Source organism: Plasmodium cynomolgi, chromosome 8 (assembly GCF_000321355.1).
Source record: "Plasmodium cynomolgi strain B DNA, chromosome 8, whole genome shotgun sequence".
Classification (NCBI taxonomy): domain Eukaryota; phylum Apicomplexa; class Aconoidasida; order Haemosporida; family Plasmodiidae; genus Plasmodium; species Plasmodium cynomolgi.
In genome coordinates, this window is record NC_020401.1 from 1,224,696 (window position 1) to 1,238,376 (window position 13,681).

Genomic DNA, 13,681 nt, shown 5'->3' on the forward strand with positions numbered 1-13,681 from the left:
ACCGAGGCTTTCTCCCCAGCTCGAGCATGAACCCCCTCGTGCCCGCAAGTATGCGTGCCTGTATGCTTTCCCCAACGGATACGTACACATGCGTAGGCGCACAAGTCCGTAGTAGCGTTAGCCGCCCTCCACGTGATAAACTTGGGCGAAGCGCGTAAAAAAAATTTAGGAAACAAAGCAACCGATGAAACAAGCGTCGAAGCAACCGACAAAACAACCGACGAAGAACCGATGAAACAACCGATGAAACAACCGATGAAACAACCGACGAAGCAACCGATGAAAGAAGCGACGAAGCAATCGACCAGCCAAGTAACCACGCGTCGTCGGCGGTAGCGATGGCAGCTTCGCCACATAACAGCTGACGCACGTGTAAAACCCACCCACGCGGGAACATTAGCTGGAAGAAGAAAAAAAAATTAGCCCCAAGAGGAAGTACATGTGTGTTTGCTGGACCACCTAGGGTATACATAACCCCCACACACCCACAAACAAGCACACCCATAAACAAGCACACCCACAAGCAAACCAACACACCCACAAACAAACACACACATACACACACCCTCTCCTCCTCAGCTCTTATTTTCTGTTCCAATTGGAGGTTAATCCAACGGCTGGGGGGGAAGCACATGCGCATGAAAAAACGACACGACCACACACACGCAGATAATTACCTACCCATATTCTGCAGATTGGACATACATATTTTCCTCCCTCGATTGGCCGTTACAAAGGGCTGCACATGTTAACATGTCAGTTGGCCCTTTCGCCGTTTCCTCCTTCAACGTTTTATGCCTTGTTACGGTGGTTACTTGGCGGTATATCCCTGTGCCAAAGGAGTCCTCCCCCCTCTCACGGTGACTCCTCACGGTGACTCCTCCCGCTCAACGTGCCCACCCCAGCTGCTCCCCATTTGGGTCAAGTTTTTTTTTTTTTTATCGTTATTTCCCCAGCTTGATCAATGAAGGGGTGGCATGTGCAGAAGTGTGTGTGCGACCCTTCGGGGTAGAGGTGGAAGTGGTAGATTCCCCTTTCCGTCTTGTGTCCCCTCTTAAACCTGCAACACAGCACATCACTGACACAGTGCAAACAAAAACAACAAAAAAAAAAAAAAAAAAAAAAAAAAAACATTTAAATTTATTCTATGTTGAAGGGAAAAATATCGTGGATGGTCGAATGCGCACAGGGGGTGGGTGGGTGTTTCTCCATTTTTTAAGTGTCACATAGGAGATGGGAAAAAGGACCAAACGTGTGCTAAGAGAGTGGGCACTTGTCGTTGCTTACTTTTTTTGGCCACATGGTGAGGTCCTCCCTGAAGAAAAACGAAGCGACCACGTGCGGAATTAAAAAAAAAAAAAAAAATGTCCGCAGGGCGCAGCAAAATACATTCCAATGCGTACATGCACGTGTAGCCATGCGGGGAAACACCGCTTCGCAGCAAAGGACGACGGAGGGACTTCTCTATCCGAAATCGAACTTTCTACAGAGTGACCAATCCAGGTGTAGGACTGTTAGGACTGTTGTGGGGAATGACAATACAGCTGTTATTTGAAAAAAAAAAAAGTGACATGGTTTTGGCCCCTTTTTGTGGGTGGATATGCGTAAAGGGTGTATATTTGTGTTTTTTCCTGGGCATAGCCTCGCTGGTGGGACTGCATGCGCGCGCGTGCACACACCATCGTGCTGCTTTAAAGGATGCACGTAACTTCGCACCCGCTTCACAGTTCGCGAGGAGGATCTTACCCAATCTCGGTGGAAAATCCCAGTGGGGTAGCGCCGCAAAAATGTGTTCGTACCCGCATGGGGCACACGCAGCGAAGGCGCCAAAAAGACTGCACTTAAGGGGGGAGCGAAGCAGTATGGTGTGACTCAGCAGTGCAGCGACTCAGCAGTGTAGCGACTGAGCAGTCTAACGGCTTAACGGTGTAGCGACTGAGCAGTCTAACGGCTTAACGGTGTAGCGACTCAGCAGTGTAACCGCTTAACGGTGTAGCGACTCAGCAGTGTAACCGCTTAACGGTGTCGCGGCTCCGCGTGAGAAGCGCGAATGGGACGAGGACAGACAAATGGAAGCAAAGAAAAAAGGGACGAAGCTGCTCTACTGCGCCCTCGGGGCACTGGTGCCTGCCTACTGGCTCCACCACCGCAGGGCAAGCAAAAGTCAAAGCGACAACAACCAAATTATAGACGACCTAGAAATAGTGAAGAAGCTAAAAATGAACAGCGCACTCTGTCACATACCACTAATCATCCTAAGCATCTACGACGGATATATTTACGAAAATAAAATTCTACGGAAAATTTACGGCAGACTTAGGGACAGATCATCTCAGAAAGCCCCTGCTCCGTCTGCCTCGTCATCTCCGTCTTCCGCGTCATCTCCCCGCTCATCTCCCCGTTTATCTCCCCTTCACAACCCCCACCATAGGGGGAACAGCAGCAGGACAGAAGAAGGTACCCATGCTCCTAATTACCACTTTATCATGCACAGCGAAAAAAGCATTTTTAACAAAATGTATTTTTACGAGATCATCCTGGACAAGAGTCTAAGATATGCCGTCATTTCACCGCAGCTAAGTCTTTATATTTTGAGGCAGCTATCTCAGCACGTTGTTAACTTAAATACGAGGTTGTATCATGAGAAGGAGTTCTCGTTACACAGGGAGAAGCGGGGGGGTGGTCGCGATAATGGTAGCGATATTGGACGCGATAATGATCGTGGTCGCTGGCTTGCCAACTGGGTGATGCGTTTGGCGTGGGGGGGAGGAGCGTGGACAGACGAGATGAGCAACTCCTACTATAGCGATAACGGCAATGACGGAGAAGAAGGGGAAGAGAGGTCATCCCCCCCACGGAAGAAGCACCTCCCCGGAAAGGCAAAAGGAAACCTATACGAAAAATACGCGATTCACAAATATGAACAAACATTCAACCAAACGACAGAAGGTGGTATCAGTCCCTCCCCCCAGCACGACCAAGTGAGCATAAACCTTTTGTATCTGTTGAACAAAGCATACGATAATGTGAATAGGATCTGTACTGATACGGACACAAATATTTTTGTAAATTTCTACATGATAAATATCCTCAAATTTATTTGTTATAAGAATTATCGACATGTCCTGATGAATAGCTCTTTTTTTGAGGACTTGGACAGAAGGAACAGGAAGGGGAGAAGCTTTGTCGATTACTTTTGTGCCTTCTTCTTCTCGGGGGGTGGCGCGCCTGAGGAGGGATACCTCGCGCGGGACGATGCGGACAGGCACTTGTTTTGCGGGGAAGCAGAAGGGGAGGGTGAAAGGGGCCATTCGGAAAGTGCTCCAACGGGCGGTTTGACCAGCGGTTCGACCAGCACTTCGACAAGCGGTTTGACAAGCGCTCCAAAGAGCAGTTCTCCGAGTGGTTTCCCCCGCGGTGAAGGGCCCACCGCGAGGAAGGCAACCAGCAGTAGCGGCGAACAGAAGCAGAAGGAGCTCTGCGCCGGGGAAGCACCGACGGGAAGAAGCGCCCGCACCCCGTCTAACTCGCCATCCCCCAAGGGGGTCCAAAAAGGGAATGATAAAGAGGACGTGGTGCAGAAAAATACTCATCGCAACAGAAACCATCACGTAGTGGCCCACGGAAAAGCTGATCAAAGAGTGGCCCACGGAAAAGCTGATCAAATAGTGAGCCACGGAAAAGCTACATCACAAACGGCTGTCTCCTTTCACAGCCATGGAGGAAACCCACACCAACAGGAAGACACACAAGAAAGGCATCCACACAACTGCCCACAATATCAAAATGGAATGGACGAAAAAATGAAAATATTGAATGACCTGTACCTCGTGCTGTATCTACGCCTTCTCTTAGAATGTTGCATCAAAATTGTGAGCATTAAAAAAAATTTATTAGTGTTGGAGGAGAAGGTTAAATTTGAGAAGGGGAATAAAATTTTTTACCTGAGCACATCAGATGCGATTGAGAATTTGAAGGTGCATTTCTTGAAGCGGTTCCGACGTGGAGAGGAGAAACGGGGCCTCCATATCTTCTTTCGCCCCTACGGAAATGCAGGGAGGAATGGGCCACCGGGTAAGCGGCAGGATATCCCAACGGACACATCGATAAAAAAAATTCCCATATGGCATAGCACAGATGCTCAACCCACCAACGAAGAGCAGTACAGTCTAGCCACGTGGAAAAGTAAACTAAAGGGACACTCCAAAAGAGCGAAAGTCTACATGGACCGTAAGCTATTTAAGTTGAAAAAAATTATTAACTATTACGTGATCAATTTGGATGAAGCCATAAAGAATAAGTATTACAAAAGAGTACACGAAAAAAATGTGAAACGGATAAATGAGCATTTGAGGGAAAACGCACAGAAGGAAATAGATTTGGGACGATTCCACGATATCTACTCCAACATGGTTGCTAACTTGAATGGCATCCTCTCCTTTGCTTACGCAGTTGATGCGAGAAATGAGGCCCATCGCATTTTGGCTCTTTACAACACCTGCGTCTTCTACCAGTATAACTACTTCAACGAGTATGACAGTTTGTTCTTTAAAAACGGGGTGAGTCGGTACTTGCGCCGTTTGGGTGAGTGGTCCGCGTCCGCATCCGCATCCCCCGCATCTTCACCCTCCGCATCCGCCGCATCCCCCCCGTTCTACTACACAAACGACATCCACCTCCTCCTCCTTCTGTACACACAGCGAATACAAAAGTGCCTAAATATATTCAGCTACATATACAATAAGAATCACTTCAGTAAGTACTGCTCCTTGTGTTGTGTATTCCACAAATTGAATTTTATCGTTTTGTCCAGGAGGAGTTCATCTCACTGGGTCATGAACGTTGCTTACCTCGCTTACCACAATTGCTTTGCTTGCTTCTCCTTCCTTTATTTTTTTTGTGTCTACTCGTATGTTGCTTTTTTTCTTATGTACCAGTCTAACACCTTTTCTTCCGTGCGCTACTTTGGCATTTTTTCCGATCCAGGCTTGTCTCTCTACTTCGTGAAGCTGTATACCAATGCGCGCTCGCTGTGCGGCACGTGAGAACAAGCGATCCCTAAAACGACTCGCTCAACTCTTCGCGTGGCACTGCGGACACGTCGTTATCTCTTCTGCAAACTGATTTTCGCCTGACCAAGAAAAAAAAAAAAAAATATAAAAAAACAACAGATGAAGACCTCCCCCCCTGCACTTTACGTTCCATCCTACCGGTGCTGAAAATGTGATAGTCGCATTCGCGGCACTTGAAGTCGTAAACATGCTCTGCAAATTGGGGGGATGAAGGAAAAAAAAAAAAAAAAAAAAAAGTTCGATGGGAATTTGAATGTGGCACTGGACAAAGTGCGCGCATCGTCACATGGTTATTCTCTGCCGCTCTGTGTGGAGGGTAAGTCCACGGACGGGGTTGGGAAGCGGTTCGGAAAGCGGTTCGGGAAGCAGTTCGAACCCAAATTCAACCCCACTTGGCCGCTTCCCCGCTTTGCCGCTTCCCCACTTTGCCGCTTCCCCACTTTGCCGCTTCCCCACTTTGCTGCCTCCCCGCTGTGCCTTACTTCTACTCCGGAGGGCCGCGTCCTCCTCGTGCGAGTCTCCCACTGCCCCCTCCTGCAGGTCGCCCTTCACACCGTTGCCAGGCACACTCGAGGACAGCCCCCCGTGCACATGCCGGTTCTGCTGAAAAATAGAATTATCCACGTCAGGAGAAACAACGATCTTATAGCCATACTTCAGGACGTCCAAAACGGTCTTCTCATTTTTCTCGATGGGATATCTCTCATTAATAATTTCATACTGGTACTTAAACTTGAGATATTCCATTTTTTGGAGTAGGAATAAAATTTTCATCCTGAGTCGTTCGTAGAGTATATCGTTTGTTAGATGGAACCCGGAGTCGTTTGTGTCTCCTTCGTTCAGCTTCTTCAGCTTGAATGTAGTTAGTTGTTCCTTCTTCTGACGGGGCACCCCTACCATTGCGGCGCTTCCTCCATTCTCGATTGCATTGTGAGCAGTTACTCCACCTGCGCTACCCCCATCCACGTTCGCATCGACTTCCCCCAATCGCAATCCTTTAAGGAATTTTTTGAAATTCAAGTCGGCCTGATGTACAAACTCATTAGTAAACTGCTCCAGTGACATGTTATTGCTCTTTGTGTACTCATGTATGTAACTGTCTATTTTTTTCTGGATGGATTCGAAGTCTTCTTCTTCTTCCTCCTCCTCGTCCGCTTCTTCCTTGGCCTCCTCTCCGTCTTGCCCACCTTGCCGCTTCTCCCCGTTGACCTTCCCTCTGTGCTTCCTAAACTGGGATTCGTTTTCGTCAAAGTAGAAAAGGCGCTGGTTCGACTCGATGTGCTTTATTATGGAGTCGTTAAAGGACTGAATCTCTTCGTAAGTCTTTTTTAGCTCCATCAGGTTTTCGTTTTCCTCCACGTCCGCGGTGAGGTTAGCAGTGTGGTCAGCTGTACGATCAGCGGTGTGACCCGCAGCGTACTCAGCGGTGGGATGACTGCTGGGGTAGCCCATGCTTCCTAAGCTGTTCACGTCGCCCACATGGCCACCTCCCTCCCCGAAGTTTTCTTCCAGTTCTGCATCACCTAGTCCCTTCCCCTTCTGGAAGGAAACCTTTTTAATAAACGTCCTTAACAGCTCCTCCTGATTGTAACTGAAGTAAACGTCTTCCTCCTTCTCATTTAGGCGGATCCTATCTAAGGCATCCCCCAGGAGGAATGGGATTCCCTTCCGTTCACAAAAGAGTTTATACTTGGTGACTTTTTTTCTGATGAGGTCATTCACGCACTGCTCGTAGATTTTTTCTGTTCGTGGGGAAGAAGTGGGTTCGCGTGATATGGTTGTGTTTACCTGCTCATATCTGCGCAGCTGTGTAGGGGGGTGGTTGAGCAGCTTGGCATCCTTTTCCTCTCCACTTCGCCGCCTACACATCGCGAGGGGAACTCCCTCCTGCGACCGGGCCACGTACATACACACGTGCAACGTTGTAACGTGGATAAAGGGACGAAACGCACACATAGGGAGGGGCATAGACAACCACACACTCACAGGCAGTCTGATGTAGTCAGTCTGATGAAGCCTCTCTGATGTAGCCTCTCTGATGCAGTCGCCCCTGTACAGTCGCGCCAACTCCCTCTCACTTACTCCGTATGATGTCCTGGGCTTCCATTAAACTCCGTTTACTCCTGAAAAAATCTATTATGCGCATCATGGAGAAGAGCTGCAAAATGGGGGAGGGGGGGAGAAAGGGAAGACAGACGCGTCTTCAATTATGTGTAGTCACACGTGCATCTGGCCGTGAGCTATGTGTGCTCCGCAACTCTCCTCTTAAACGGTTACCGCAACGCTTTCGTCCTCCAAGAAGAAAATGTGCAAGGCCAGAAAATTTTCTGCATCCCTCATTTCCTTCACTTCGTCGCTTAATTCGTTCAGTAGGGTGCACAGCTGGGGGGGTAGGGAAGCAAAATAAGAGGTGGGTGAAGCAGGTGGAGCAGATCGGGCAGGTGAAGCAGATCACGTTTTAATGCTGCCGGCACGGCATACAAAGCCAAACTGGATGCCGCTGCAAATCGTACCTTCGATCGATCCACTCTGTAACGCCTAATCAGGTAGGACACGCAATTTAAGATTTTGTAACTAATGGGGGAGGTTAGGACGTGGCGAAAAATCTTTTTCATGGTTTCTCCTTCCATCACGTTCCTGTTCGTATGACTCCGTGTGAGCTGCTTCATTTTAGTTATGTCACCCAGGTGAGCGATGACGTCCTCGCAGAATTTCTTCAAAAAGAGGGGGGGGAAGTATGCGTGAGTTTAGGGTTAGGGTTTAGGGTTCAGAAGTTTCCTCCGGTTGGTGCATACGTGACTTTCTTTCCCTCGTGGCCCTCACCTCATTCTCGCCGCTCCCAAACCAGTTAAAAAAACCCAAGGCGTTTTTGAGCCCTCTTAAGAGGTAAAGCTCGTTTGGGCTTCTTTTCACGGGGACACCGCCCAACGTCGGAGTTGTCACTCGGTTTAGTCTCCCCTTGGAAGGGCCACCTCTCGATTGACCACCGATCCAGTGGCTACCCCTTGATGATGGCCACCTCTTCTCTCTGTTCCTGCAAAGCGAAGACGTGCTACCCCCCGACGGACTCAAAAACAAAGGACAGTCTCGCATGAGACGACACACACAGCCGATTCTGCCATGGGTGAAGAAGCTCCACAAAAAAATGAGCAGCTTGGCTAAATGCATCATAAGTCACAACATGGTAAGGCATGTCGGCGTGATGGCAGCGGGTGAAAAGGGGGGCCAGGAAAAGCAACCAGGACAAAGCAGCCGGGGTAAAGCAGCCGGGGTAAAGCAGCCGGGGCATAGCAGCCGGGGCACAGCAGCCGGGGTAAAGCAGCCAGGACAAAGCAGCCGGGACAGAACTACGATCCCACGAATCGTCGACGCGCTTGATACACACCCCTCACCGTGACAAGAACACGCGGAGCAGTGACGAACCGGTTTGCTTGCAGAATGAAGGGGAGGTGACCAGCTGGGGGGAATAAAAAAAAAAAATAAAATAATAAAAAAATAATAAATAAAAAAATAATAAAAATAAAATAAATGCCCATTTCCAGATCGGCACCTACCATTTCACCATCGTTGCAATCCAAACGAGTGCGTAGGCCCCTTTGGTCATTAAAAAGTGGCTGAAGCGAGTGCAGAGCAACAATGTGAGAAACTTTTATGGGTCAAAAAAAATGATCCAAGTGCCTCCCTTTTTATTTGTGCTTCTTCTCCGTCCCTGTGCACTTGGCTCGTGTACTTCCACAAGCGTATCTCTTTCCATTTGCTCCCCTGACACATTCGCCCAGATTCTCTTTCGTCTCATGGTTGGGGTTAAGAGCCACCCGTTTGGCGAGCATCCCTTAGTGGTCACCCCCTAGTGGTGTGTCGCTTCCCCTACCCCCCCGCTTCTCAGCCAAATAATGCGAAGCATCTTCCCTCTCTCGTTGTTGTGTATCACCCTGAGTAACATCCCCACAGGACATGCCAAAGTGTGCATACCCGTTCCTTCCTACATTACACACAACAGCAGTAACGCCAAGTATGCTGTAGCCAGGAGGAAAAAAAGAATGCGGGCCAGGTGGAAAAAAAGAGTGTGGGCCAGGAAGAAAAAAACAATAATTTTTGAAGATGGTAACATATGAGTGAACGGCTAAAGAAGGAGAGAAAAATGGAGCGACATCGAGGGGGACGTCCAACCATTATTATTGCCATTGCAGTCATTTTTTTTGTGAATATTGTGTCGACGATGTTGTTTCGATGATGTGTGTTCAGTTCCTGCTGGAGATGCATACTGGGAGAGCGTCATTATGCCCCCCCGCGAGAAGGCACGCTCCTTCCCCTCCATTCCCTTCCATTCCCTTTTTTTTTCTTTTTTTCGTCTAATTAAGTGTATCTTCCCCTACCATCCCCATAGTCGTCACCCAGAAAGACATTTCGACGATTAACTTGATCGTGTTAGCTCTGATGGAGTTCCAAGTAGGGGGGAAGCCTTTTCACTCGACTATGTTGTGCGTATGGACTGGGCATGTCGCATGGGCGCGGTCCTCCACTGATACGCAGCTCCACCGATACGTAGCTCCACTGATATGTAGCTCCACCGATGCGCAGCTCCACCGATACGTAGCTCCACCGATACGCATCTCCACCAACCACACGTTCGCACCCCCTTTTTATCTCCAAAGAAACAACACAACAGCTTGGTCGTCCCGGAGAACTACGTCCTGAAGTCTCAGGAGAATGAAGGTGAATTCACATAAAAGGGAGAGTCTAACAGGATAGAAGCGTTCGCCTCCATGTGCACAGTTACCCCCCCTGTTTGTGCTCCTCTGTGTCGACCTGTTTGTGCTCGTCTGTTCCAACCCCTTTGTGCACATCTGTGTCGACCTGTTTGCGCTCATCTGTTCCCACGTCCTGCCTCCCCCCCCCATTAGACTTAAAAAGCTTCAAGCTGTGGAAAAAACTGCAGGACATTAAAAATGAGAAGAGCCAAAAGAAGAAGAAATATATTTATTTTGTTCTCAAAAAGATGAACTTTCCTGTGGCTAGCATATTTAGTGAGCAGCAGTGTGGATATGATCACGTGGATGCGATCACGTGGATGCGATCACGTGGATGTGATCACGTGGATGCGGCGAGGTGGACTCACTTACCAACACATATCTCACCATTCACGCCTGCTTCCCTTCTGCAGGCCCAGCCGAAATGCAGGACTTCGAAAAGGACGATGCAGAAATAACAACCATGTCGAATTTGTCGAGTACGTTTTACACAGAAAAAGCTTTGCGCCTCTCTCGGGGAGAAGAAACCTCCTGCACTCCAAGGGAGTAAATCGTGAGGAGAAGTGGAAGCTCCATCAGTTCTATCCCTCTCTGTAGGTGAAGTTACCTCCCGTTATGTCCTCCTTCACTACATCTCCCCCTTTTTTTTTTTTAACCACTCCCTGCAGCGGAGGAAAACGTTCACTACGATTTTGACGAGCGGCAGGAAGTCAGGAAGGAGCTCTTCTCTCTGTACGTTAGAAAGGCAAAGGGTATGCCCTCGGACAATCGACAGCGACGTGTGGTTTTGAGAAGAGATGAGGAAAGCATCTCACCAGTAGACGTGCATCTGCCGCGTCATCGTTTTTGCTTCACCGCTTCACTTCACCGCGTTCATTTCACCGCGTTCACTTCACTGCTCTCACTTCACCGCTTCACTTCACCGCTCTGAATTCACCCCTCTTTCTACTCTCCAGACAAAGGGGGCGAAGACGTGAAGGACTTCCTCGCGTCGTACAAGTTCATTCCCAAAATTTCTGAACAGGTTAGTCGCAAGAAAAAAAGGGAGGAGTGGAAGCGTGAAACAGTGGGAGTGTAGGAGCGTGCGTGTACCCCGAAGGGAAGTCCACCCTAACCTTCCAACAAGCATTAACAAGTGCATCTGTGCGAATCGACAGAGCTTTCACCTCCACATGTGTGAAAATAGACCGAGCTTTCACCTCCACATGTGTGAAAATAGACCGAGCTTTCACCTCCACATGTGTGAAAATAGACAGAGCTTTCACCTCCACATCTGTGCATACTCGCTGAACCCCTTCCCCACCTGCCACAAACTCCCCCCTCAACAGAACGTCCTTCCTACTTACTCAAACAAAGCCACAAGAAAAAAGGGAATACTCCAACAGGTTCTAGAAAATCTGAAGCAGGATCAGACATTCAGTTCTAACTATAACTACTACTATGACAATATTTACAATAACCTTAATGACAAGGACGTGGACGATTACATCTCGTTTGTGATGAAGTATAAGAGAACCCACGGGGCTGAGTATGATTTTTTTGTAAACGGGAGACCTTCCCTTTCGAACGGTACTTTTGATTAGTCCATCAAGTCAAGCGATCGGTTGGAGATCTACCCACTTGACTACGCCCCCACCTAATGCACATCGCGCTGCCTTCCCCCCTAATGCACATCGTGCTGCCTTCCCCCCTAACGCATATCGTGCCGCCCTCCCCCCTATCACCTCCCTTTTTTCAGAGCTCAACCCGAAAGAAAAAAAATTCATACTGTACACGCGGAAGGAGACGGAAGGAGCCCACGCGTACGATTTCGACAAATGGTGCGTCCCCGTTGGTTTTGCTGCGGTTTGCTGCGGTTTGCTACATTTCGCTGCATTTCGCTGCATTCCGTTTCTCTTTTTTTTTCCCTTCACGCGCATGCCCTTCCTCCCAATCGTATGCCCTTCCTCCCAATCGTATGCCCTTCCTCCCAATCGTATGCCCTTCCACCCAATCGCAGGTCCTTCGCCGACTTCGTAGAAGCCCTTGTCTATTTCAACGTAAGACCACAGAAAAGCATCATGTGCGCATCCGAGTTGGTCGAATGAAAGTGGCCCTCCCCCCCAAAAGGAAATGGGTTCCTAGTGGACTCCCCCTTCCTTCCCCCTCCATCGCCTTCTTTCCTCGTCCATCGCCTTCCTTCCCCTTCCTTCCCCTTCCTTCCCCTTCTTCCCTCCCCAGGATCTATACTTAGACTTGAACCGGGAGAGGTACGAGAGGTTCAAGACTGAGCAAGACCAAGGACAGAAGAAGTTGGACCTCGTCGATTTTAATTTTGTGGATCCGTCGTTCGTCGTTCCGAGTGGGTGCCGCCATGGCGCGTTTGCTGTTGCACATTTTCCGTTTCGCTTTTCCAGTTTCGCCTTTCCCGTTTCGCCTTTCCCGCTTCGCTTTCCCCGTTTCGCTTTCCCCGTATCGCCTTTCCCGTTTCGCCCTTCCCGTTACATGTGTGCCTAGCTGCAGATGTGCCTTGATGCAGGTGTTTCCACCGCCCCGTTTCTTCCTGCACTTCCACAGGTGAAGACACGTGGCCGAGCGAGTGGCACGGCATGCCTTTGGGTAAGTCCGAGTAGAAGCAGAGATCGGCTAGTTCAGTTGGCAAAAAAAGGAGAAAGGAGTGTAAAAAAGGAGAAAGGGGTGAAAAAAAAAGAGAAAGGAGTGAAAAAAAAAGAGAAAGGAGTGAAAAAAAAAGAGAAAGGAGTGAAAAAAAAGAATAAATGCTGATCATCCCTAAGAGAGACCAGTCATCACCGATCATAGCCACACCAACACTGACCCTACGCGCCCACCTCCCTTCCCCCCGAAGGCATGTACATTAACCAAGTGAGGATGGGAGACATCGATTGCAAGTTCCATTTCATTAGAAGAAAAATTTTGGATTATCTCCTCTTTGATTTTAAGCCAGAAGAGTTTGATCAAAAGTATGTCAATTTCACGTGGAGGAAGCTGTACCTTGGCCTGGCCTGGTAAGACTCACCACAAGAGTGGGGAAGTTGGGCAGCGGTGCGTCTTCTGAGGAGCGGTGCGTCTTCTAAGGAGCGGTGCGTTTTCTAAGGAGAGATGCGTTTTCTAAGGAGAGATGCGTCCTCAAAGGAGCGATGCGTTTTCTAAGTACTGACCACACCTGTGTAGTGATCCTTCAAGCTAACTCCCATTCCTCTCTCTCTCTATGTATATCCCCCTGCTCCTTCCCTTTATTCGCCTCTGCACAGGTTCATCCACACTAGGGGACACCCGATAGTTATCACCCCCATGGATAGGATACAGTTCGATACGTTCCCCATGGATTTTTGCAAACCGGAGGAGATTCAAGTGAGATGGAAGGGTTTCACCCCGCAGGGTAGAAGCGTAGAGGGGGAGTTTTCGCAGAGGGGGAGTTTTCCTAGAGGGGGAGTTTTCGTAGAGGGAGAGCTTCCGTAGAGGGAGAGCTTTCGTTGAAAGTTCGTTCACGCTGAAGTTCTTTCCACCCCCTCCCGTTGCTGCACACGTGTGTAAAGCAAGTCATGCCTCTTTCGTATGTACCTCTTGCGTCATCATGCCACATCTCATAAACTCTCAGGGATTGCGCCTGGGATTCCTAATCATTCAAGCTCAAGCCCACGAGAAAATATTTTGGTATGCGACAATTACACTCTGCATGTGCAGCCCATCGAAAAGGCGTACGGTTACGTGTGAAAAGTTAATGAGTGCACACCAATACATTTTTGTCTTTTTTTTTTTTTAAAGGAATAACTACCAAGATAGATTCGACTTTATGAAGGGTAAATCCAGACACACGGAGAGATCACCCCTGCTTTTGCGCACTGTGTCCATATCAGC

The 13,681-nt window shown here is 48.8% G+C and overlaps 3 protein-coding genes across 3 annotated transcripts in view; 2 read left to right on the plus strand and 1 right to left on the minus strand.

Moving 5' to 3' along the window:
- Positions 1-2,069: 2,069 nt before the first annotated feature.
- Positions 2,070-4,832, plus strand: PCYB_083590 (hypothetical protein; the record flags this gene model as incomplete). Its single annotated transcript, XM_004222097.1, has 3 exons — positions 2,070-2,377; positions 2,432-4,559; positions 4,701-4,832. Coding segments are annotated over 3 exons (2,568 nt in total), but the record flags the coding sequence as incomplete, so codon positions are not given.
- Positions 4,833-5,554: 722 nt separating this feature from the next.
- Positions 5,555-8,240, minus strand: PCYB_083600 (hypothetical protein; the record flags this gene model as incomplete). Its single annotated transcript, XM_004222098.1, has 5 exons — positions 5,555-6,814; positions 7,155-7,230; positions 7,350-7,454; positions 7,586-7,786; positions 7,896-8,240. Coding segments are annotated over 5 exons (1,987 nt in total), but the record flags the coding sequence as incomplete, so codon positions are not given.
- A 718-nt stretch (positions 8,241-8,958) lies between these two features.
- Positions 8,959-13,681, plus strand: part of PCYB_083610 (fusion protein) — a gene marked incomplete at its 3' end in the record, with an annotated part of 5,049 nt that continues 326 nt past the window's right edge. Inside the window, exons 1-15 of the mRNA XM_004222099.1 lie at positions 8,959-9,176; positions 9,460-9,521; positions 9,728-9,788; positions 9,977-10,153; positions 10,237-10,302; positions 10,492-10,575; positions 10,780-10,847; positions 11,152-11,392; positions 11,562-11,643; positions 11,823-11,862; positions 12,044-12,164; positions 12,687-12,828; positions 13,075-13,174; positions 13,422-13,477; positions 13,589-13,623. Coding sequence (XP_004222147.1) covers positions 8,966-9,176; positions 9,460-9,521; positions 9,728-9,788; positions 9,977-10,153; positions 10,237-10,302; positions 10,492-10,575; positions 10,780-10,847; positions 11,152-11,392; positions 11,562-11,643; positions 11,823-11,862; positions 12,044-12,164; positions 12,687-12,828; positions 13,075-13,174; positions 13,422-13,477; positions 13,589-13,623 — 1,546 coding nt within the window. The remainder of the gene's footprint in view (positions 9,177-9,459; positions 9,522-9,727; positions 9,789-9,976; positions 10,154-10,236; positions 10,303-10,491; positions 10,576-10,779; positions 10,848-11,151; positions 11,393-11,561; positions 11,644-11,822; positions 11,863-12,043; positions 12,165-12,686; positions 12,829-13,074; positions 13,175-13,421; positions 13,478-13,588; positions 13,624-13,681) is intronic.